Genomic DNA, 25858 nt, shown 5'->3' with positions numbered 1-25858 from the left:
GTTCAGCCTTATTAGGAAACAGTTTGGAACTCTGCCCCAAATTGAACATACCCTTTGACCCAGCTTTACCACTAATAGGCCCATACTCCAAAAAAGAAGAAAAAGACTTATGTCTTTTTACAAATATTTATGACAGATCTTTTTGTTGTAGAAAAGACTCAGAAAAAATTGGGTAATAGATTTATGGATATAATCAAATAGTATTATGCTATAAGAGATAATGAAAGGGGTGGCTTCAGAGAATCTGGGAAGACTTGTACACATTGATGCAGAGTCAAATGAGCAGATCAGTTTATACAGTAAGAACATACTGTAAAGAATATAACTTTGAAAGATCTAAACAATCTGATCAGTGCAGCTGCCAGACAATTCCAGAGGAGTCATCATAGGAAGACTATTTAATATTTAAAAATAAATATTACAATTACAGGATGGAGAAATGAAGCTAGATAGTACAGCATTATGCTGTTACTGCTAAAAAAGTTGATAGGATCTTAGATTGCATTGATAAAACTAGTGTGTTCAGAGTAAAGGAGGTAATAGGCTTATTCCGTCCTGTCTTGTGTTCAGTTTCCAGTGACACATTTTAAGAGGAGCATCAAATTGTATCTAAAAAAGTGCATACAGAGGAGGGTCACCAGGGACTTAAGGAGACTCAGAGAGTCATGACATAGGAGGGTTGATTGAAGGAATAGTGATTTTTAGCTTGGAGAAGAAATGCTATCTAATTTTTTCAGCGTCTGTCATTGGGTAAAGAGATTAGAAGTAGATGGATTGAAGGTAGAAGACATATTTCAGTGAGTAGAAAGAAAACTTTTTTTTTTGGGTGAGGCAATCTGGGTTAAGAGACTTGCCCAGGGTCACACAGCTAGTAAGTGTCAAGTGTCTGAAAGAAAACTTTTCTAACAGCTGTCAGAAAATGTCTTGATGTTGGTATTATTGGGGGATTTCATGTATCCTTGAAGAGGTTGGACTGGATGACCTTTAAGGTCCATTTAATATTTAACGTTCTTTAGTTAAGATAACCAAGACATGTTTCCTGCCCTCAGAGTGATTTTAGAAAAGATTGCAAATCTTTGACTTCAGTTCCTCATCATAGTGATTCCCACTATTCCTCATCTACAAAGTAAGGGGTTAGGATTAGATGACCTTTAAAATCCCTTCTAGCTTTAAATATGTGATGCTATGAAGATATGCACAAGTTTTTATCATAAAGGCAGAATTTGACCTGTTATAAAAGACGCAATGTTATGGTATTACAGTATTAGATCAGATAGTTTCTTGATTTGACTGGAAATTTAGGGAAGGCTTCATATTGAGGTAGAATATGAGTTAACTCTTGAAGGAATTTGAATCGTTGGGGAAGTGTTATAGGTAGCCAGAAAGTAGGCTGAGTAAATTGGTGTAGTGGGACTGTAATGCCTGATGTGGAATCCCTTGAATGTTGTACAGAATAGTTGAGACTTTATTTTGTAAGTAGGGGGGAACCACTGAAGATTTGTTGTTGTTTTTAAACTAGGTAAGTGACTACCTAATTTTACAAAAGGGCAGCTAGGTGGTGCAGTGAATAGAGTGCTGGGCCTAGACTCAGGAAGACTTCTTGAGCCTGGCCTCAGACACTTACTAGCTCTGTGACTCTGGATATGTCACTCAGTCCTGTTGATCTTACTTTCCTCATCTGTAAAATGAGCTGGAGAAGGAAATGACAAACTATTGCAGTATCTTTACAGTATCTGAAATGGGGTCACAAAGAACTGAAATGACTGAAAAAAACAAAATTTTAAAGATGAAGAAACTAAGGCCTAGAGAAATTGTGACTTCTAATGTTCCCTTCAGAGCTACAACTTGGAAACTTTCCCTTCATGGATGATTTCCTTATTTTGGCTCATCTCTCTAGTTAGTTTTTGATTTCTCAGTAGAAGAGACCTGGATACCTTGCATGAGTAGAGCAGTGGTGTGCTGGTAAATGTTTAACAGCTGGCTCTGACACAATCTGAATTTTCTCCCTCACCTTAAGTCTAAACAAGGAACAAAACAATCAAGCCCTGATTTGTAGTGTTTGCTGATTTCTGGCATATAAATGCTCCTACTGAAAACTTAACAGTTGGACAAGTCAGTTCTTTTGCTTCGGTATACTTCTGGCTCTAAATCTCTTTCTGTCTTTTTTCCTTGACTGGCCACCAGGTCTTATTTCACATCTTTTGTTTGCTACCTATATTTAAGATATCTTCCACAAATCTGTTTAATTTCATGTGACCTGTAAAACAGATTTTGCTGAATTTTTTTTTAAACAGCCTATAATTTTATTGGCACAAAATGGTGATTCTAGGAAATGCCCTGAAAAAAGAAGGCAGCTAATTTTTTCTTTTTGAGTTTCCATATGTGGAAAATCATTATGTAAGATCGATTATCTCAATCAACTAGTATTTATCAAGTGCTTATTATGTGCCAGGCATTATGCTAAACACTGAGGATACAAAGGCAAAAACAGTGCCTGCCTCCAGGAAGCTCACAACCTAGTGGGGGAAGAGAGACTGCAGAAACTATGTACAAACAATATATAGACAGGATAAACTGGGTGTAATCTGAGATTAAGGAGAACTATGAAGGCTTTTTGCAGAAGGTTGGACTTTAGCTGGGATTTGAAAGATTTTAGGGAAGCCAGACTGAAATGAGAGATTGATCCATAGAGAACTGATGTGATTCCCACTAAAGGATACAAGGTAAGTACTATAATAAACTATACTACCTTGTAACTGCACCAAGACTGTTGGGACACCTCCATGACCATATATTTGTTTGGTAACAAACTGAACATATTTCATTGAAGCTGAATAGATTAAAATGAAAACAGTAGTTGGAAGTATCTAAACTATAATAGTATTTTTTGATTTTTCAGTTATAGGTGTCAAATCCCAAGTCATAGACAGAATACATTTTAAATGAGTAATAATGTTAATTTAATAACATCTTTATAGAAATATAAATTCCTGAGCCTGCATAATAACTGTATTTTGAAATGATGAAGCTTTTCATTTTCTTAAGCTAGTAGGTAAGCTAGTCTTTGAGTAGTCAAGTGACTGCCCTTTAAAGGCATAGTATCTTGCAGTTAAATGAAATTTATTTTGCATACCTCTGTGCCAGCAATTGTTGTTTTTCAGTCATTCAGTCGTGTCCAGCTCTTGATGACCCTATGGACCATACGTAGTATGCCAGGGCCTTCTGTCCTCCACTATTTCCTGAAATCTGTCTAAGCTGGCGTTTGTTGTTTTCATGACACTCTCTGTCCTCATTTACTACTGTCCCCTTCTCCTTTTGCTTTCAGTCTTTTCCAATGAGGGCCAAAGTATTTAAACTGCAGTATTTGACCTTCCATTGAATAACCTGAATTTAAGTATTGACTGATTTGATTTCCTTGACGTCCAGGGGACTCTCAAAAGTCTTCTCCAGCACCATAATTCGAAAGTGTCAATTCTGTGGCACTCAGCTTTCCTTATGGTCCAGTTCTCACAGCCATACATTACTACTAGAAAAATCATAGCTTTGACTTTATGGACCTTTGTTGGCAAAGTGACATGTCTGCTTTTTACTGTCCATATTTGCCGTAGCTTTCTTTCCAAGGAGCAAGCGTCTTTTAATTTCATGGTTGTAGTTGCCATCTTCAGTGATCTTTGAGCTCAAGAATTTAAAATCTGACACTGCTTCCATTTTTTTCTCCCTGTATTTGCCAGGAAATGATGGGACTAGATGTCACAATCTTAGTTTTTTAAATATTAAGCTACAAGCCAGCTTTTGCACTCTTTTACCCTCATCAAGAGGCTTAATTCCTCTTCACTTTCTTCGGAGTGCTATCATCTGCATATCTGAAATTGTTGATATTTCTCCCTGTAGTCTTAATTTTGGTTTTTAATTTGTCCTGCCTGGCATTTTGCATGACGTACTCTGCATATAAGTTAAATAAGGTGATTATGCAGCCTTGTTGTACCCAATCTTGAACCAGTCAGCTGTCCCACATTCAATTCTAACTGTTGCTTCTTGACCCACATACAGGTTCTTCAGGAGACAAGTAAGAGAATCTGATACTCCCATTTCTTTGAGGACTTGCTGTAATTTGTTGTAATTCACCCAGTCAAGCTTTAATGTAGTCAGTGAAGCGGAAGTAAATGTTTTTCTGGAACTCCTTTGCTTTCTCCATAATCCAGTGAATGTTGGCAATGTGGTCTCTAGTTCCTCTCCCTGTTTGAAAACCAGCCTGCACTTTTGGTAATTCTTGGTTCATATATTGTTGAAGCTTAGCTTGCAGAATCTTAAGCATAATTTGCTGCTGTATGAAATGAGCACAATTGTTCGATAGTTTGAACATTCTTTGGCATTGCTCTTCTTTAGGATTGGCATATAAACTGATCTTTTCCAGTCCAGTAGCCGCTGTTAAGTTTTCCAAATTTGATGACATATTCAGTGTATCATCTTTTAGGAGTTTAAACAATTTAACTGGTATTCCATCCCTTCCACTAGCCTTATTGTTAGTAAGCTTACTAAGGCTCACTTGACTTCACTTTCTAGGATGTATGTCTCTAGGTCAGTAACCACACCATCATGGTTATCAGTAATGTTAAAATCTTTCTTATCCAGTTCCATATATTCTTGCCACTGTTTCTTAATCTTTTCTACATCTGTTAAGTCCCTACCATTTTTGCCTTTTATTATGCGCATTTTGCATGAAACATTCCCTTGATGTCTCTGATTTTCCTGAAGAGATATCTTGTCTTTCCCGTTCTTTTGTTTTCTTCTATTTCTTTCCACTGCTTATTTAGGAAAACCTTCTTTTATCTCCTTGCTGTTCCCTGGAATTCTGCATTCAGTTGGGTATATCCTTCCATTTCTCCTTTCCCTTTAGTTTTCCTTCTTTCCTCAGCTATTTGTAAAGCCTCATCAGATAGCCATTTTGCTTTCTTGCTCTTTTTCTTTGGAATGTTTTTTGTTGCTGCCTTCCGTCCAATATTGTGAACCTCTGTTCATAGTTCTTTAGGCTCTCCATTTTCCAGGTCTGATCCCTTAAATGTTTTCATCACCTCCACTATATATTCATAAGGGATGTTAATGAGGTCAGACCTATACATCTGATGATTTTCGCTACTTTCTTCAATTTAAGTCCAAATTTTGCAGTAAGAAACTCATGATCTAAGCCAAAGTCAGCTCTGGGTCTTGTTCTCACTGACTGTATAATAGAGTTCCTGTGCCTTTGGCTTCAAAGTATATAATCTGTTTGTCATCTGTCTATATGTAGAGTCACCTCATACAAATACTCATACAAAGAGTATTTGCTGTGACCAACAAGTTATCATCTAGACAGAACTCTTAGTGTCTGCTTTGCAGATCCCATGCTTTGCAATCCCATGAGGCATTGCTACAGTTAACAGATGTGAGCTGAACGAAAATCTAGTAAATGGGACTGAAATGGAGCATTTAATTAGGTAGAAGAGAACCAGGAGAAAGTAGTGTCATAAAAACCTGGAGAGAAGAGAGTAAGATAAAGAAGGGTGACGTTTGAGTAAAGGCCTTTAGATTTGGCAATTAAGTGGTCCTTGGTAACTTTGAAGAGAGAAATTTCTCTTGAATGATGAGGTCAGAAGTCTGACTGTAGAGAGTTAAAGAGAGAAAGAAGAAAGGAAGTGAAGATATCATTAGGCAGAGTTAATTTTTGTTCATATAAACTGTATTTTTTCAAAGTACATATTTACAAATACCTAAAATTCTAAGTAAAAATGAATGTTTAATGTGAGAAAATTGTCATTATTAATTGAGCGACTGTTGTTATAACTGTAGATAAAATATTGATAAAAATGCAAAAGATTGTGTTAGAATTAAGTAGATTTGGTGGACATGTGAAAGAGTGGTGTAAGGGACTCTTAAATTGATGAAAATGAACTGAAGGTGGTAGGTTGTAAACTAATTAAAGTCATTGCATCTCATGCACAGATAGGACTTTTTCTTTTCCAGAATAGCAAGTAAATGATTTTTTCTTTTGAGCAGTCTCTAAATTTGATAAATATTTGATAATATGAATTATATTGTGCTATATTTTTTACGCTCATAGTAGTTTTTTCCCCTCTTAAATTTCTTGTGGTTATTTCCATTTTTTTTTTACATATTTGCACTTTATTTAACTTAATTTTGGACCACCAGTGATGCTGAATATCTTCATTAAAATGAAATATATTACAGAAATTACATTGATTAAGTGTAGTGAAGCATTTTAACTAGTACAATATGTGTCAGAAACAAAATACCATTTTTGTGTTATTGCAAACTTCACATTCTTTCATATCAGAACTTTATAGTTGTGATTTAAATCCTGTTTATTACTTGACTTAGCTATTTATGAAATGGAACCTTGTCCCAATTGAGCCATAAAATGTGTTTTATTAAAGACTAATATGGCTCTCTGTTTTTCAAATTTATATTCTGGCAATAACTGCTTTCTTTGTTCAGTGTCAGAAAAACGATCTAGGCTTACTCAAATAAGAAAACTGCCAAGGTCACAGATCAGTCATTACAAGAAGCCAGAATTAAATGAAAGCTTAGATATTGCCTTTACAGAATATGCTAGGGGGAGATATTGTGGCATTACAATTTCTTTGAAAATTAAATTGATCTAAAATAATAGCTTCTCTGAGGTTGATTGATATAAATTTCAGGCTCTGGGTCTTTAGCTCCCAGAATTTCTGAGATTGGTTTAAATAAGCCAAGTAGAAGTTGTCCATCCGATCCTGTCTGACTTTTTTTCCTACTGTCTGATAGCTATGAAATTGTATCTTTGCCATTTTTACTTCACTTCTTTTAAGAAACATTTTGAATGGGCCTAGGGCTCATTCTACATAAGTGGCATTGATATATCAGAGGGAAATTACATTTATAAACAGTATATTTTATTTTAGAGTTTCTGAGTGTGTGGTTAGTCTTGAGACATGGTTCACGTTTATGCAGATCTTTCAACAATTCAATTATTTTTAAGTGCCATTTATTTTATCAAATGCTTGTTACATGCAAGGCACTGTACTAGACGCAGAGGGGGTTACAAGACAAAAATATGACCATCCTTGACTTCAAAGAGATAACATTCTATTGGTGATGGGGTGATTAACCCTTTGCAGAGAGAAATGAGTATATACAAAGGAATTTTGTGAGGGAAGAGAGTATTAACAACTAGGCTTCTCCTAGGAGTGGATTGCCTAAGTTGAAAAGTGTTGGGGATTCCAAGAGGTGAAGTGAAGGGAAGAGAGAGCATCACAGGTATAGAGGACAGACTCTATAAAGGCAGGGAAAAAGAAGATTGTGTAAGGGAAATGGCAAGCAGACTAGTTTCATTATACATAGGGTATGTAAGAGGTAATAATCCTGTAAAGACAGGATAGATCCAAATTGTGAAAGACTTTGAAATGTTAAATAGAGAAACTTGTGTTTTATCTTAGAGACATGAAGGGGGCATTGAAGGTTCTTGAACAGGTGAATGACATAGTAGTTAGTACCCTGGAGACACAATAGGTATCTGTCCTGTGCCCTCTTTCTTTCCTTTTTCTCCTATCTTCTTTGATGATCTCATCTGTCTCCTGTGTGTTCAGTTATTATTTCTTTGTAGATGATTCCCAGATCTGTATATCCAGTCCTAATCTCTTTCAACTCCTTTTCTATATCACCTTTATCTCCTTTTGGACATCTCAAACTGAGTATGTCCAAAACAGAACAATTCTTCTTTTCCCCCAAATACTTGCCCTCTACCAGGCTTCCCTGTACAGGCACCACTATTTTCCTAGCCATCTAGTCTTCTCACTCCCACTCATCCCACTCAAGTGGCTCACTGTTACCTCCAGGATCAAATATAAAATCCTCTGTTGGTTCTTAAATCCCTTCAAAATCTTACCCCTTTCTACTTTTCCAGTCTTGTTGTACTTCTCAGCCATACTGGCCTTGCTTTTCCTCTCACATTTGGTTTCTCAATAGCTGAATGGACAGGAGTGTGAGAAAGAGGGAAGAGTGATTATTATGAACGAAAGGTGACTGGAAGGAATAAAAATAATAAAATAAAAGTTATCACCATCCAGAGTAGGATGGCATGAACCTCAAGGAGTCTCTCTCTTTTTTTTTTGTGAGGCAATTGCGGGTAAGTGAGTTACTCAGGGTCACACAGGTACTAAGTGTCAAGTGTCTGAGGCCAGATTGGGGCCTTGAAGTAGATAATGTACCTATTTTAGATCTTAAGACTTTTTCCATCCATCCCATGCTACTTCTCGTATGTACCAGTTATTATAAGATTTTCAGACATTATTAAATATGAGAGGTAATGTGCATCTTCTACCTGGTTCTGAACTTGGGCCAAACAGAACAAGGTTAATCCCTCCTCCGAATGACAGCCCTCAGATACTTGAAGACATCAAGTATCATTTCCCCATTGTGTCTTTTTTCATGTATTTATTTACCTGATACTCATGTCATGGATTCATGGGCCTTTCACTATTCTGGTTGCCCTCTTCTGGACACCTTCCAGTTTATCAATTTCTTTCTTAAACTGTGGTGACCAGAATTGAGGAATATGAGGAATATGAACAGTTTAGTCACTTTTCTCATATGATTCCAAATTGTTTTGCACAAGTGTTCGACTGATTCACAGTGCCACCAGCAGTGTATTAGTGTGTCATTTTCCTCATAGGCCTCCCAACACTGATTTTTTTCCTCTTTTACCATCTTTACCGGTATGCTGGATGTGAGGTGCAAGAGGTACAACATTCTTTCCTGATGGATTTTTTTATTTTGGAAGAAATAGAAATGAGTGGTTGGCAACTAACAGATGATGCTATGTATCTGCATTTAATTTCTCTGCATGCATTTTGTAATTTTTTTGAATAATATTTTATTTTTTCCAATTACACATGTAAAGTTTTTAATATTTAAAACTTTTATTTTGAATTCCAAATTCTGTCCTTTCCTCCCTTCCTTACATTCCCTCCCTGAGACTGTAAGCAATTTAATATAGGTTGTACATGTACAGTCATGCAAAACATTTCATACTAGTCATGTTGTGAAAGAAAACACAGACCAAAAAAAAAAGTGAAAAATAGTATGCTTTCAATGTGCATTTATACTTCATCAATTCTTTCTCAGGAGGCAGATAGCTTTTTTTATCATGAGTCCTTTGGAATTGCTTGGATCATTGTATTGCTGAGAATAGCTAAGTCATTCACAGTTCTTCTTTGAACAGTATTGCTGTTACTGTGTACAATATTCTTCTGATTCTGCTCACTGCACTCTGTATCCATTCATTTAAGTCTTTCCAGGTTTTTCTGAAAGCATCCTGCTCATCATTTCTTATAGCACAATAGTATTGCATTACAGTCATACCACAATGTGTTCAGTCATTCCCCAATTGATGGGCATCCCCTCAATTTCCAGTTCTTTGCCACCAGTAAAAGAGCTGCTATAAATATTTTTGTTCAAATAGGTCCTTTTCTTTTGATCCCTTTGAGATACAGACCTAGTAATGGTATTTCTGTCAAAGGGTATGCACATATTTATAGCCTTTTTGGGCATATTTCCAAATTGCTCTCCATAATGGTTAGATCAGTTCACAGTTCTACCAACAGTGCATCAGTGTCCCAATTTTTCCACATCCCCTCCAATGTTTGTCATTTCCCATTTCTATAATTTTAGCCGTTCTGGTAGTTGTGAGATGATAACTCAGAGTTGTTTTAATTTTCATTTCTCTATTCAGTAGTGATTTAGGGCATTTTTCATGTGACCGTACATAGCTTTGATTTCTTCTTCTGAAAACTGCCTGTTTGTATCGTTTGCCCATTTATCAGTTGAAGGAATGACATGTATTCCTATAAATTTGACTTAGTTCTTATATTTGAGAAATGAGACCTTTATCAGAGACCCCTGCTGTAAAATATCTTTTCCCCAGCTTTCTGCTTTCCTTCTAATCTTGGCTGCATTGCTTTTGTTTGTGCAAAACCTTTTAAATTTAATATAACCAAAAGTTTCCACTTTATATCCCATAATTCTCTTTTTCTTGTTTGGTCATAAATTCTTCCCTTTCAGTAGGTCTGACAGGTAAATTATTCCATGCTCCTCTAATTTGCTTGTGGTATCACCCATTATGTCTAAACCGTGTACCAATTTTGACCTTATCATGGCATATGATGTGAAATGTTGGTCTATACCTAGTTTCTGCCAAATTGTTTTCCCAGCAGTTTTTGTTAGATAGTGTGTTCTTGTCCCAAAACTTGGCTCTTTGGGTTTATTAAACACTGGATTACTCTGTTCATTTACTATTTCATATTGTGTACCTAATCTATTCCACTGATCTACCACTCTTATTTCTTAGCCAGTACCAGATAGTTTAGATGATAACCACTTTGTAATACAGTTTGAGATCTGATATGGCTAGACGACCTTCCTTCACATTCAGTTTGTAATTCTTTAATGGGAATTTGCTATTTGGAGACATTGGAGTATTTTAAATCAACTTTTTTTGATGCTTAAAAAAAAAGCCCTGTTCAGTTCTTTTTTTTTTTGCCTTTAAATTCTTTTGTTGAGCTCAGCATGTCCTAATAGTTTTCTTTTTTGCCTCTTGACTGGTCTTGAGCAGGCAAGATCAGAATGCCTTTCTTTTGAGACTAGAAAATGGCTTTCTTTCAGTGTGTGCGCCTGCTAATTTCTTTTAATAATTCTGTGGGAAATAGTTTTTTCTCTACTCCTTCACTAAGTATGAGCATGTGGAATTAAAATGTCATATCTTTTTTATAGCTTCAATTGAAAGTTTTTTCTCTTTATTCACTGTCAGTATCTTAGAGTTGCTAACTTTGTGACATTTATTTCAATTCTTTTCAAACATAAGAATATTCCTGGCTTTCTTGAATCATTTCTTATAGCCAATATAATAATGTTTCATCCTATCTGATAAGTAACCTATATAAATAGAAAAGCATTTCTCCCTTCGACCATGCAGGGGATAGAGTGCTGGGCCTTGAGTCAGGAAGACCAGAGTTCACATTTGGCCTCATAACTTATTAGCTATATGATCTTGGGCAAGTCACTTGACCTCTGTTGGCCTCAATTTCCTCATCTGTAAAATGGGGACAATAATTGCACCCACTTCCTTGAGGAGTTGTGAAGCTCTAATGAATGATAATTGTAAAGCGCTTTAGCAGTGTGCCTGGCACATGGTAACTTCTATATAAAAATTAGCTATGATTATGGTTGGCAGAGGACAGGTTTGCTTTTCTTTCATATAGTAGTAACTTACGTGTATGTATAGTACTTCAGAGTTTACAGTGACCTTTCTTTCACCACCTGACTGTGATGAGGCTCAAGAGTTATCCTGTCCTGTAGTTGACAGACTGTTGAGTTTCAAGTCAGGCAGACCCTCTGTTCAGATTCTGCCTCAAGTGGGTGCCTAATAATGTGATTGTGGGCAAAGGAGTTAGCTTCTTTCATTCTCAGTTTTCTCATCTGCAAAACAGTAATGGGTAAATAAACAAGATATCTTCGGTAGTCAAAAGAGATAATTTATGTAAGGCACATCCTTGCAAGTCACTGGAATAATTCCCCCAGTTTATTAGTAAACTAAATAAACTAAATAAGTTAAGGAAAATTATCTAGTAGCTTCCTCTGAAAGCTCTTGGGACAACACTCTGCACATTTGAAATTGGGCTCCCTGATTCTAGGACTAATTTTTTAACTTCTTACTTTAAATTCATCACTCTGCCCCAACTCGGAAAAATGAGATTGCTATATTCCAGTTTTATTATAGCTACACTTGGGAAATTAGAGATGAGGCAGACTTTGTTTACAAATGGAAATTTCCCAAGTCTTCAGCTATTTTTGCTTTGCTGCAGGTGCTTGCTTTAATTCACTGGATCTTTATCGGATAATAATGATAATCATAATGGCCAAAACTGTAATAATAATAGTTCTTTAAAGCTTTCAAAGCACTTTGCGTAATCTCATTTGATCCATATGACAGAATTGCAAGGTAGATATTACAGGTATTTTGTATAGTCCCGTTTTATAGGTGAAGAAACTAGAGGCTTAGGAAGGAAGGAAACAAGTGTTTAGTAAATGTTTATCATATGCCAGGTGCTTTACAAATATATTATCTGATCCTCACAAAAGCCCTGGGAGGTAAGTGCTTTTGTTATCCCCATTTCACAGTTGTAGAAACTAGAACAGGCAAAGGTTAAAGTTAATTGCCTAGGGTCCAGAAGTAAGTATCTTAGGTTGGATTTGATTTAGCTGCTCCTTAGTGCCTTGTTTAGAATCAGATTTGAAATATCAGTATCTAAACTAATTTTTGTAGATAATCCAAAAACTGTGATTCTTAGCATTCTTAGCACCCTTTCCCAACACTGCCAGAAGCAGAAAGAGGCAGTACTAGACTAAGATATTTTGTATTTCTTTGTTTCCTAGGTTGCCAAGGTCAAATAATTCATCATATAATAGTCAACCTAATGATATTGAGTCTCATTGAACTTAGGTAGGCTGGTCTGTAGAGAGTAGATACATAGCCTGTTGCTAGGTGCATCTTTGAAGCTTTTCTGGCAGGAGACCTTATGAGTAAATAATATTTCATCAATTACTTCCTCTTGGTCCTAACACGGATTTTGGAGCAGCTATTTCTGAATTCCAGTGCCACAGTCAGTTGTACTTTGTTAATAACTCTTTGTATTTAGAGAAATGGTGAAAGAAAAAGAGCTAGAATTATTTACAACAGGATTTGTATTATGTGAAATTTTTCTAAAGAAGTATTTGAGTAAATTTTCATATAGCAGAAATTAATCCCTAGATTAGACTATTTTAAGCTTTGGTATATTCAATAATATCATTATATATATTGCTGATTTTTTAAAAGTTTTATTGTTATCTCTTTTATACTGTAGTTTTTTCTTGATTTTTCATTTCCTCGAGTATCTCTAACTTCCTAGAAAACTAGTTAAGGAAAATGAAACAACAGTGGGGTCTTAATAGGATATGTAACATTTTGCACTGAAAGTGTGGAAAAAAGTGTTTCTTCATGTGATTTTTTTTTTTTTTTGGGGGACTATGAGGAATGAAAAAACCTGAGAGACAGAGTTTCTGGGTAATTAAGAATCACTTAGTAAGGCTAGCTAATAATAAATTGATGGTTGCTGGTTTCTCTTGGCAACCAAAGACCCCCAGTGGGGACGCTGAATGCCTTAAATACCTTTGTAAAAAGGAATGCTCCTGACAAGTGAAAATCTGCCCTGATTGGTTGACATTTAATGAGGAGGTGAGCCTAAAGTCTTCCACTTCTGCTGAGGAAGCTCAGCTGCCTCCAGCAGTCTGGACACAGGAGTCCTCCAACCAGAGTACTCTAAACTGTAATGGGGGTGGGATGGTGTTAATGAACTGGCCTAGAATGGATTTTCTTTACATTTTAAGCTGAAGTAAGATCTCCTAGTTGGGTGGGGTCCTATTCAGAATCAAAGAGAACCTTACTTGAGGGTTTGGGGTAATCTCAATCTGCCATGTTCTTCAGAGGCTCACCTTCTGTAGGAGCTGGACTTCAATGAAGAAATAAAGGAGAAAATCCTGGATCCTAATTTATAATTGGTTATTAATATAATAGAAGAATTTCTCTAATCTGAGTTTGCCTTTTAGTTTTGCATTTCTGACATTACCATATTCATTGAATATGCTTTGTTATCTGACTGGTTACTTCACTCTGCTTGATTTATGGAAGTCTCCTCGAGTTTCTCCAAGTTCTACATGTTTTTTGTTGATTAATGCTAAACTGTAATTTGCCCAGCCATTCCTGAATTGGCATCCCCTGGATTTCAGGTTTATTGATACGGCAAAGGGACCTTTCCTTCTGTTTGACTTCCTTGGGCTGTATACCTACCTAGTTTGGAGATCAGCTAGGTCAAAGGATATGAACAATTTCCTTTTTCTACATAATTCAAGATTGTTTTTCAGCATTGTTGGTCCAGTTCACTACTCTACCACCATAAATTACTGGGTCTGTCTTCCCATAGCCCCTTCAGTATTGACCAATTTCTCTTTTATGATCTTTGCAGTTTTCTTCATGTGAACAGAAAATTCAGAGCAAATTTGCATTTCTATTAGTGATCTGGAGCATTTATTCATGTTTTGTGTGGATAGTTTGCAGTTTTTCTTTTGAAAACTGTCTTGTCTATGGCGAATGGCTCTTGGTCTTATATAAGGTATCCCAAAAGTCTTAAGTGCAGTTTTAAGCTTTAATTACATAGCTTATGACTATATTTACTACTTAAAAAGCTTTAATAAGTTTTAATAGCTTAAAACTGCACTAAAAACTTTAGGGACAGCCTGTATTTGTGTGAATTCCTCACATATCTTGTGTCATACTTTTTTCCTGAAATATACAAAGATCTATTTTTCTATTGACAATCTCATTCTAACTACTTTGATTTTGTTTTTGCAAAAACTTTTATATTTTATCTAATCAGAATTATTTATGCTCACTTTTATTCCTTCATTCTTTCCCTAACCACTGTTGTTACAATTCTAATATTTTTTGGTTGTGACTTTTATATACAGGTAGCCTCTATTGCTAGTGTATTGTGGTAGATTATATAAAGTACAGGTCTAAATCTATTTTCTGCCAATTTTTTCTAGTTTTGTAGGAAATGTGGATTGACTTTCAAAAAATAAATTATTGTTGAAGTCCTTTTCAGCCAACCTGCCTTCTAGTAAACATGACTGTTCGTAAAAGCACATGGGCTGTTTAGCTACATTTAAAGAAATAACAACTACACCAGTATTTCCATCCCTTAGGATGTAAACTTGGTAGAGTAAGCTGGTAGAAGCCAAAGGAACAAAAACCTAACATGGAATAAGTTTTTCAAAGCTTTCTGCATAATCTTTGAGGGAACATTTTAAAGCACATATTTAAAGACAAAATTGAAACAAAATTCATTTTAAAAATACGATTATTCTAGGCTTCTTTTATGAAATTGACAATTCATGGTATGAGTTTGACAGATCATTCTTAGAGGTTATGCCAACAAGAACAAGATTCTTTGCTTTTCATTTAGCCAAACTACTTTGTTTCTTCAGGGGCCCTCAGTTCACAAGCAATCTATCTAGGATAGTTACAGCTTGATTTTTGTATATACATACAATTACAGTTTATCTTGCCGCTATTGAATTAAGAATTGTATTCTAGTATCCCTTCTTGTTTGCTTCTTATTTTCATCCTTTGGGAAAAGGAAGATTCAAAGAAAGGGCCAACCAAGTGAATTTCTATTTTAAAGAATCAAATGATTCTTCCTGATGCTATGTCATTAGAGTCGTCTTAGGCTGTGTCTATACTGAATAATAAAGAATAGAAATAAAAATAGCTCCATGTAGCATCATCTCAGAAGACAACATCTGGTTGGCTTCTTGCAGTTTGGGATTTCTTGCTGAGACTCTTCCAACTGAGAACAGTTAAACCTCAGGAGAATGTGGTGACTATATTTTAGGAAACATTACCATGTAAGATGGTGTGCCAGTGGGAGTAGGAATGAGACAAAGTATAAGAAGTTCAGAGCAATTTACCTTATCGGCCAACTTATTTAATGACCTTTTGTGGCATCTTCACATAGTTTATGGAAGTATCTTTGTTTATTTAACCAAGCTTCTGGAAAAAGGAAAATATTCAGTAAAATTTCAAATCTGATCATTAGCATGGGGTCAATACAGAAGTGCTTGAAGTGTTAGCCATTTTATTCTGTAAAGTCTCCAAGGAAAAAGTCTCCCTTTCCTCTAGTTTTCTCTTATTACTGAGGACTAATAAACCTTCAGGAAAGACTTGAGTCCCTTTAGCACAACTGGGAAACCTTTCTTTTGGGATCACTGATCTTCAAAAGAGAAGGAGTCCAGAGAGAGAAGTTAAAAAAGTTTTGAGAGAAATATGTAATATTCCATTTGCTTTCTTTTTACATAATCAACATGAAACAATGATAGTAAATAAAATTCTTAATTTCTGTATTATTCACAGTTAAAAGGACAGAGGAAGAAAGAAATGTAGACAGCAAAGTATGTGCTTCACTGTGAAGCAAGTTATCGGGTAAAAAGATATAGGTTTGTTTCCTACTTCAGCTACTTAACTACTATGTGACCTTGGGCAGATCACTTCACTCTGAGCCCTTCACTCTGAGCTCTTCTTTCTTATGTAAAATGAACATTTTGGTTTAGGTGGTTCCTTCAGCCCTATGATCCTAATACCGATAGAAGACCTGCATAGAGAGACAATCTTTCATTGGGGTAACATCTCCATCTTGTGGTTTCGATGGACATTGCCATTAAAGGCCTAAAGCTCTATTGCATTTTTGTAACTAAAAATCTCCCAAGGAAAGTATCATGCAGATCAGTGTTGCCTTTCTGTCCTCTGATAGAACTCTCCACCCTTATCCCACGAACTTGTGGTTGAAATCCCCCACTCTCAATAGCCTTATTCTCATACTGCCTCTTGTGGGAGATAAAGAGTCTCCATTCCTTCTACTAGGACTGGGGTGGCAGGGAAGAAAGGAGCTTTTACTCTTCCATCACCTCTCTGGCTTCCCTGAACCTCAAATGAGAGAGGAGCTGTTGGCCTTCTTTCTGCTTCCCAAGACCTGGTTGGCCCCTGCTCTGGCTGAGAAGAATGTCTGTCAAGCTACATTTCTGAATACTTTTCCATAGATTCCACCGTAGGAAAAAGGAGTGTCTTAAGCATTTCTAACAAGTACTCTGTTCTAAACTTGTAAATTGCATTTCTAGTTAATAGATTTAAATGAATACTATAACTTTTCAATGTTAGAGGGACCTACAGGGTATTTCCTTCATCAGTCAGATCAGTCAAGCTCAGTTTAGGATTTAGTCAGCCCTATTAGGGAGTTGCCTGATGCCATGCAGTTAAGAGTCATAGGGGAGATTTCAACCCAGGTCTCCGAATTCAGATCTTTAGCTGGCATTGTGCCTCTACCATACAACACAAAACACATACTATCAAGAAGATGGTACTATAAAGAAGGGGATGCCAGCCCTTGGAGGTGCTATGGAGTTATCTATCTCTACTATGGCCAAAATATAATTTGTTACTTCTCTGTGTTTCATGCCCCCCCATTCGAAATTTCAATCCAAAATAAAGGTTAGTAACTGAGCAGCTAATTGATAATTGAATAGTTATTTTGTATCTAAAGGCAATAATGACAAGTGAAAACCTATTCTCAAACTTAAGATTAAACTAGACAGTTTTTCTGAGTTACTATGGCTAAAAAATAATAATAATAATGGTCTTATCAGCCTTTTGACTGTTAAGTGTCTGAACTTATTAGCCAGGACATACACATTCTTTCTCTCCCTTTCCTTCTCCCACCCCTCTTTCCTTGAGCTCTCTGTCTTTGTCTCTCTCATCAGTGTACTCTTCTATATTAATTACATTTTATTACTGCTTCTGATTGTTTTAATCAGTTGAATTCAGTAGCATTGCAATCTACTTAATTCATTTTCTTTCAGATAAAAGGTTTTGGAACTCTACAAATAGCTGTAAAATTATTTATATGGTTTCTTTTAGGTTGTTTTGAAAATAATTAAACATTATCAAGAAGAAGGACAGGGGAATGAAGTTGTCCAGGGAGTACTTTTGGGTCTGGTGGTAGAAGACAGACTTGAAATCACCAATTGTTTTCCCTTTCCCCAACACACTGAGGATGATGCTGATTTTGATGAAGGTAATGGTGTTTCTCTCATATGCCTTTTCAGTACTCTTAAATTAGCTGACATTTCAGGAACGTTCTCTACAGCAGATTTTCATTTTCTGTTATAAGAATTGATTTGATGTCACTTTTTTGTCAATCTTTTTGTAAAAAGCAGATGGGTGCTTTGGCTATATGCTTTAAAATCTACAGTAAAACTTGATTTGGCTTTATCTACCTTGGCATTTGTGATAATTTGGGAAAGTACTAAATGAAGCTTTTCCATAAAGAAAATGATTTCTAAGCTTATCATTTACAAGTTTTCCTTGGGATGTTGTTACCTATTTAGGAAAACGATCTGTTTCCTAGTATTTTAGAAGAGCATTTTTTATACTGTGACATTATAATTGTTGTGTTTGGGTGGAGGAAGGTAAGTAGTTGGGGCATTGATGTATTAATCACAAATCATTCTAATCTATTTATTAAAATATGCTTTTATATGGCACTGCTTAGCGTCTGTGTTTCAGGTATTTTTCTTTCTTAAACATATTTAGCAATTCATACTTCACCAATCAAAAATCATTCAGTCCAGAGGTGTAAAACCATGGGGTGGAGGTTGGTGCTGCATACTGGCCCACAACATTCTGGAGGCCAGACCACATTAAAATGTAATTGGGAAATATTTAGTAAAATAAAATACAATAAAACATAGATAATGTTATAAGGTAGTATGTGCCTGTAGGGAGTTTCTATTTGAGTTTGACACCACTGATCTAGTCTGTTCCCTTCACATTTTTGATTTTGTATTCTATAGCTTTCCCCTCCCCTCCAGATCCTCTTCTTCCAGATTCCCCTTCCCCTTAGCAACTCAAGGAGCTCATAATCTAATGAGGGAGAAATAAATTACTACATACAGCTGTATACTAAATAAGTAGGAAATAATGAACAAAGGGAAGGCACTAGAATTAAGAGAGGTTGGGAAAGACTTCCTGGAGAAGATGGGACTTCAGTTGGGTCTTAAAAGATGCCAAGGAAGTCAGTAGGCAGAGATGAGAAGGGAGAGCATTCCTGTTCTGGGGAGAGATTTGAGGCAGGTAGACCCACCAACAGGCTATTGTAATAGTCTAGGTGTGAAATGATGAGAAACTGCATCAGAATATGACAGTGTCAGAGGAGAGAAGGGAGTGTGTTCGTAGATGTGCAAAGGGGAAATTGACAGGCTTTGGCAACTGATTGGAAATGGGGGAGGTGAGAGATAGTGAGGAATCTGGGATGATTCCTGGGTTGTGAGCCTGAGGGAGTAGGAGGATGGTGATACCTTCAACAGTAATAGGAAGGTAGGAAGAGAGGGAAGATTTAGGTGGAAGATAAGAGAGTTTGGTTCCTTCCCCTTCCATTTTCCTTTTTTTTAAACATCTCAATTACTTTCCTTCCTCTCTAAGAAAAAAAAACTAAGCAAAATTAATTACATATTGACCTAGTCTGATATCTTATGGGACATTCCTTAGCCATCTAGGGAAGTGCATTGTCTTAACTGCTCTGTGGGGCAATAATTGGTCATTATTATTTCATTGTTCAGCCTCCTTTTATTCTTTTCATTTACATTTTTATAGTTACGTATATTTGTATGTATTTTGGTTGTATATATTATTTATATTGCATAATTTCATAAAGTCTTCCTCTGTTTTTCGGAATTCCTCTTATGGCACGGTAATAATACAGTTGTTTAGCCATTCCATAGTTAGGGTACCGACTTTATTTCTCTCTGTTGCTACCACAAAAAAAATGCTGTAACGATTTTTAAAAAAACGTAATATGGGACCTTTCTTTTTACTTGTTCTCCTTGGAATATATACCCACCAGTATAACCTTAATAGGAGGATTATACAGTTATCTAGTTCATTTCATTTTACAAATGAGGAAATTGAGTATCAGACAGGTGAATTGCTGGAAGCCACTTAGAAAGCTTAACTTGCTTTTTTTTTTTTTGCACCGATTCAGAGGGTTTGAACACTTTTTTGAGGGGACATTATCTTGATGTCTTTACGAGCTGTGATTATTCTAGAATCTAGGCAGCCAAAAAAGTTAATGTGACCTTGGGCCATTTTATTATGTCTAAGGTATTGGAAGTCATAGTCTTCTGTGTAGTTTGCTGGCTAGATGACTTCTTAAGCATTATTTTTCATGCTAGGTGTCACATTTTAGGAGAAACATCATTGAGGAAGCTGAAACTTGTCTAGAGGAGAGTGACTGATAACAAGGGATTTTGGAAGTGTAACTTATGCAGGTTGGTTGAAGGGACTAGGAACATTGTTTAGATAGCCTGGTATTTGATAGTGCACTGGACTTGGAATCAGTAAGACCTAGGTTAGAATCTTGCCTCACATACTTTACTTTTTTTATAACCCTAGGTCAGGGATTGTTTCTTTCAGCCTTATTTGTAAAATGAGATAGTTGAACTCAGTGATCTTTTAATAGTGATCTTTTTAAGACTTTTCAGCTCCAGATCCATGTTCTTATAATTTTATAAGAGACTTACTTAAGTATGTGTTGTGGGTATGGCAAGAATATGATTCCTGCCTTTAAATATTTGAAAATTGTCTTATGGAAGAAGGATTAGATTTATTCTGTGTGGTTCCAGAGAGGATGAGTAGTAGTAATATATGGAAGTATTTACAGAGAAGTAGGCTTTAGCTCAGTATAAGAAAATAGGGATAAAGATTGGGACTAGGTATGTGATTTTTCTGGCAAGGAAGTACTTAATATTTTCAGAGAAAACAGACAGTCTCAGAAACAGTTTCTCATCACTGGAGGGAAAACTTGTATCAGGTAGAAGATTGGACTTAGTAACAAACGAGGTCCCTTCTGAATCTGATTTATATCTGCCTTTCTGCAAAAGTCCTCCCCATTAGTCTGAATTAGTGTGTTTTATTTTACCTGAAGTTTTTGTTTCTCATTCAGGATTATAGTGGAGCTGACAATTGCAGTTTAAAAAAAATTTGCACACACACACACACACACACACACGGTGGGAAAGGGGTGCAGTCTTAAAATGAACCCAACATGTTCATTTCTCCTGGCATACCTGAGGTTAGGTTTCATAGAACTGTAGAATTTCAGGCTTTATACTGTTCTTTCACTCATTTTAAATTCAGAAACTTTTTTTTTTAGGCAGTTGGGGTTAAGTGACTTGCCTAGGGTCGCACAGCTAGTTAAGTATCAAGAGTTTGGTCTGAGGCTGCATTTGAACTCAGATCCTCCTGACTTCAGGGCTCTTGCTCTATCCACTGCACCACCTAGCTGCCCCCAAATTCAGAAACTTTTAAGGAGTGTAGTTTAGAGGAGTTGTAGTTTGTCACATTTCCCTATGTCTCTATCCAACATTTTCACAAGCCGCTTCTATTTAAATTGTGTTTATATGCGGAAGCAAACATGTTACTCAGAGGGACATGGTGTCTTAGGGGGAAAAGAAAAACAGCCAGTTTATCCCATATCTGTATATAATTTATTTCAGCTTTGCCTTCATTTCTGTTTGTAAGATGTAATCCTAGTCAATTTTAATAGGTATCAGTGACTACCTAGATACTCATATTTTATATACCTTCAAAATGATAATTATGTATTATGTGAGTGTATCTCTCATTAATAGATAGATGGTATATAACCTTCTTGAGCTCATGGATTATTTGTGTTTTTGTGTATCCCCAGACCTTAGCAGAGAGTTTATCATGTGCAAGGTACCATGTTAGGTTTCAAGGATGTACATCAAAACTAAAGAGTTCATGTTTTTTAATTGAATTATGTTTTAAATTCACTAAAGAAGCTTATATGACTATTGTTGTGACCAGAAACTTGAATATTCTGAGCAGAATTGAATCTTAAAGATAGCTAGTTTAAGCTCTCTTCTTATAGATAAGGAAACTGAGGCTCAGGGAGAGAAAATGAAATAAACTCAAGAACACCAGCTAAAGGAAATCCTCAAGACAGTTGGAGACCTACAGAACGGATATCAGAAGCAACCCGAAGCAGTAGTGACCAGTTTGGTGTGCCAGCATTCTTAGTAGCACTCAGAGTGGAATATTCTAGACCCTTGAGCCTTTGGGTTCCCTAGCACTCTTGTACTAAGATACCATAGAGGGCCCTGAAGATCCAGTGCAATGTACCTCAAAGGTAAGGGCTTGGGAATATGGGGGTGAGAGTAAGCACAGAAACACAGGTGATCCATGTTAAGATCTACTACAGCCTACTATTCCACCCAAAAGCAGGAGGTGGAAGGAACCTTTCTCTGGCACAAAATCCCAGTTCAGAAACTAAGGACAGGAGATGAGTAAATTGAAGAAAATAACTGACCACTCTGAAGAATTCTTGTAGATCCAGAAATATCTACAATTTCAACTTAGTTAACTCCTTAATAACTACAACAGGATTCAAAAGAAAAACAGATTTTTTTTTGCAGGAAGTATATAAGAAATGAAGCAAGTGGGGCAGCTAGGTGGTGCAGTGGATAGAGTACTGGCCCTGGAGTCAGGAGGACCTGAGTTCAAATCCAGCCTCAGACACATAATACTTCCTAGCTGTGTGGCCCTTGACAAGTCACTTAACCCCAGTTGCCTCACTAAAAAAAAAAAAAAGAAAGAAATGAAACAAGAGATAAACTAATGAAATTAAAGTTCTGGCAGAAGAGAATTGGAAGGAGAATAAATAGATTAGAAAAGAAAGTGATAAGCTTTGTCCAAGTAAAATAAAAGACTCCTTGTAATTCAGATAAATCAGACAAATCACAAAACAGCAAGAAATAATTAAACAAAGCCAAAAAATTGAAAAAAAATAGAAGAAAATTTAAATTATCAGCTTTAAAAAGAACTTACTTTGGAAGCAGGTAAAGGAAAGATAATTTAAGAATCATTATACTCCCTAAAAGCTGATTTGAAGAAAAAAAACCACCTAAATACTGTGTTTCAAAAAATCATGAATGAAAACTCCATATTAGAATCAGTGGGTAAAGTGAAGATAGAATCAACTGATCATGTTCTGAGAGAAGATCCAGAAGGAAAAAATCTCAAAAACATTATAGCCAAAATCTAGAGCTCCATTGTAAAGGAAAAAAATTCAGAAATAGCAGTTCAGATACCAAGGGACCGCAGTCAAGATTACACAGGACCTGGCAGGTTCTGTGATAAGTGAGAGGTGGTCCTGTAATGCAAATCCTAAAAGGAAAAAAAGGTGATATACTTACCACCAAGAATAACTAGCCCCCCAAAGCTGAGTATAACTCCTGGAGGGGGAAAAATGGATTTTTAATGGAATATAGAACTTTCAAATGTTTCTAATGAAAAAAAAATAAAAACACAGTTGAGTAGGAACTTTGAAGTGCAAGTGGAAGAGTCATGCGAAACCTGGAAAGGCAAATGTATTTGGATGGGGTTGTATGTTGTAGTGCTAATATTCCAATGATGGAGAAGAAACAAATGGCTCCTTTATAATCCTGATGTCTTCAAATGATATTGAGAGGGAATTAAATTAAAAAAATAGAACTTTGAGATGTATTGTTCTTGGTATGGGAGTATGAAGAAGGAAAAAAGGGAATATAAAAGATAATACAAGAAAAGATCAAGAAGGGGGTAATCAAAAAGGAAGATATCACTTTTTTCTTATAATTGGGGGCATGTGAGAATACTAAAGAAACATTGAGAAAAGGGGTAGGGAAGCAGCCTCTGCTGAACTTCACTCTTCTCTGAATCACACAAAGGAGTCTTTGAACACATAAACACATGCATGCAACCTTGTGTGCGTGCGTACACACACAATGTTAGAGTTAGATGGAAATATATGAAACTCAACAGGGAAAGGGTGTGAATTGTGAGAGGGGTGGTGGAGTGGATAGAGGCTTAAACTTAGAGTCAAGAAGACTTGAGTTCAAATATGATCTCAGACGCTTGCTGGGTGTGTGACCTGGACAAGTCACTTAACCCTGTTTGCCTCAGTTTCCTCATCTGTGAAAAGATGGGAATGGCAAACCACTCCAGTGTCTGCCAAAAAAACATCCGGAGTGAGATCAGGAAGAGTTGGACTGGATTATCAGAGGGGTTAAGAGGAGATTAAAAGAAAAGAAGATAAGATCTCATGATGAGAGAAGTACCTATCACTTGAAGAATGGCTGGCTAAATTGTAGCTTATGAATATAATGAATTATTTTTATACTATAAAAAATGAAGAATCAGGCAAACAACAAGCATTTAAGTGCTTACTGTGTGCCAGGTATTGTACTAAGTGATGGGGACACAAAGGAAAACAAAGATGGGTCCTGCCTTCAAGTAGCTCACATTGAAATGTGGGAGACAATCAAAAAGAAACTTTCAAAACAAGTATGTACAAATAGACATAAGCAGGATAAATTGAAGATAATCAGCAGAAAGACAGCAGTAGTGTTAAGGTGGGTCAGGAAAAGTGAGATTTGTAGAAGGTGGGATTTTTATCTGAGATTTAAAGGAAGCAGGAGGCTGAGATGAGAAGAAAGTGTATTCTAGGAATGGGGGACAGCCAGTGAAAATGCACAGAATTAGGGAGATGATCGAGTGTCTTGTGCTAGGAAAGGCAAGAAGGCTTTGGATCACAGAAATGGTGGGGAGGAGGGTATTTCTATGAGCAAATAAAATGTGAGAAGACTAAGTGTGGTGATGAGGACTTATACCAGGATGGAGAAGAGAAGAGGCTGTAGACAGATGTAATAAAAGTAAAATGAATAAGATTTGCTAACACATTGGATATGGGATGAAGGTGAGAGAATGAGGAATTGAGAATGACACCTAGGTTTCAGTCCTGGGTGATGGTCAGTCTGGTGGAATCCTTTACAATAGTAAGAAAGTTTGGAAGTCGAAATAGTTGGTATGGAAAGATAATGATTGCAGTTTTGGAAATGCTCTTTTTTTTAGTGTTCAGTTAAGAATTATTAAAAATAAGTAAAAAGAACATTGAAAAGTTTGTTATGGGAATTCTTATGAATGCAAGTCTATATAAAAGAGTGCTGATGGTGAGCCTTTTCATTTGAGAGGCAGTGAGAGAGTCAGTGGGAAGTGACAAGGATGTCATAAAACATCATTAAAATATATATTTTTAAAAGAACACTTGATTCAGAATCAGGCTCTACCATTAACTACCCTTGTGATTTTAGCCAAGCTAAAATTTCAAGTCTCAGCTTCTGTATCAATAATGTGTGATAATAATACCTGGCTCACCCTACTGTATTAGGGCTGTTGGAAAGATCATTTGAAATAATGTTTATGAAAACGCCTTGAACAGCACAGAACCTTGCATGACTGGGAATTGCTTTTTTTTGGTTTATTTTTGAAGTTTATGTTTTTGTGTTTTGGTTACTAGTACAACACACACATAATCATACCCAGAGGCTGGTATGTTAAACTATACTTATTTTAGCACTTAGTCTTACACAAGAATAACTATGTCTGCCTCATTTTGTTTAAGGCTTTTCCATGTCTTTTCCCTGTCTTCTCAGGTAGATGAACAGTTGCTGGAAGGTAGAAGGAAGAACTAGATTGCATTCATTCATTCATTTATTTATTTAAAGCTTTTTTTTAGGGGATTATCTAATAGGTCAGTAGATACTGAAAGTTCATGATACATATGAGCAAATTGGAAAATTTGATTGAAGAACTGAATTTTGAGGTTCATGTGGCTCTTAAAGAATTCAGTCTATATACAGCATATATTTATTTTAATGTCACCATGGTTTTATAGATAATGAAATTAAAGCACAGGTAGGTGACATCCAGACTCACAGAAATCATAAATGGAAGAGCCAAGGTTTGAACTCAAGTTCTTTGAATCCAAATTTTTTTTTTAGTTTTGTATTTATAAATTCAGAACATATCTATTTTTTTCTGCCATTTGAACTTCCTTAGATCAAAATAAGTTTTTGCTGTAGTTTACTAGCTGGAAAATGAAATTTTAGTTGTTTATTTTAATTTAGCATGACCTGTTATTTTTTTGAACAAAAGTTTACTGATGCCTTTTAATGCTATATTACCAGTGCTGCTTCTTCCTCATAGAACTCTTCCTTTTATATTAAAAAAATTAAATTTATTTGACATTTTACAGAAAACCTTTTCCAAAATGCCTCTTTC

The 25858-nt window shown here is 36.0% G+C and overlaps 1 protein-coding gene across 1 annotated transcript in view; it reads left to right on the top strand.

The window, feature by feature from the left end:
• Nucleotides 1-25858, top strand: part of EIF3H (eukaryotic translation initiation factor 3 subunit H) — a 96806-nt gene that overhangs the window by 2122 nt on the left and 68826 nt on the right. The window contains exon 2 of the mRNA XM_020965433.2: nucleotides 17597-17753. Within this exon, the coding sequence (XP_020821092.1) occupies nucleotides 17597-17753 (157 nt within the window). The remainder of the gene's footprint in view (nucleotides 1-17596; nucleotides 17754-25858) is intronic.

This window comes from Phascolarctos cinereus, unplaced genomic scaffold (genome assembly GCF_003287225.1).
Source record: "Phascolarctos cinereus isolate Bilbo 61053 unplaced genomic scaffold, phaCin_HiC Scaffold_4;HRSCAF=312, whole genome shotgun sequence".
Classification (NCBI taxonomy): Eukaryota; Metazoa; Chordata; class Mammalia; order Diprotodontia; family Phascolarctidae; genus Phascolarctos; species Phascolarctos cinereus.
The sequence above is the reverse complement of the archived record's forward strand: the minus strand, read 5'-3'. Positions and strand labels throughout refer to the sequence as shown.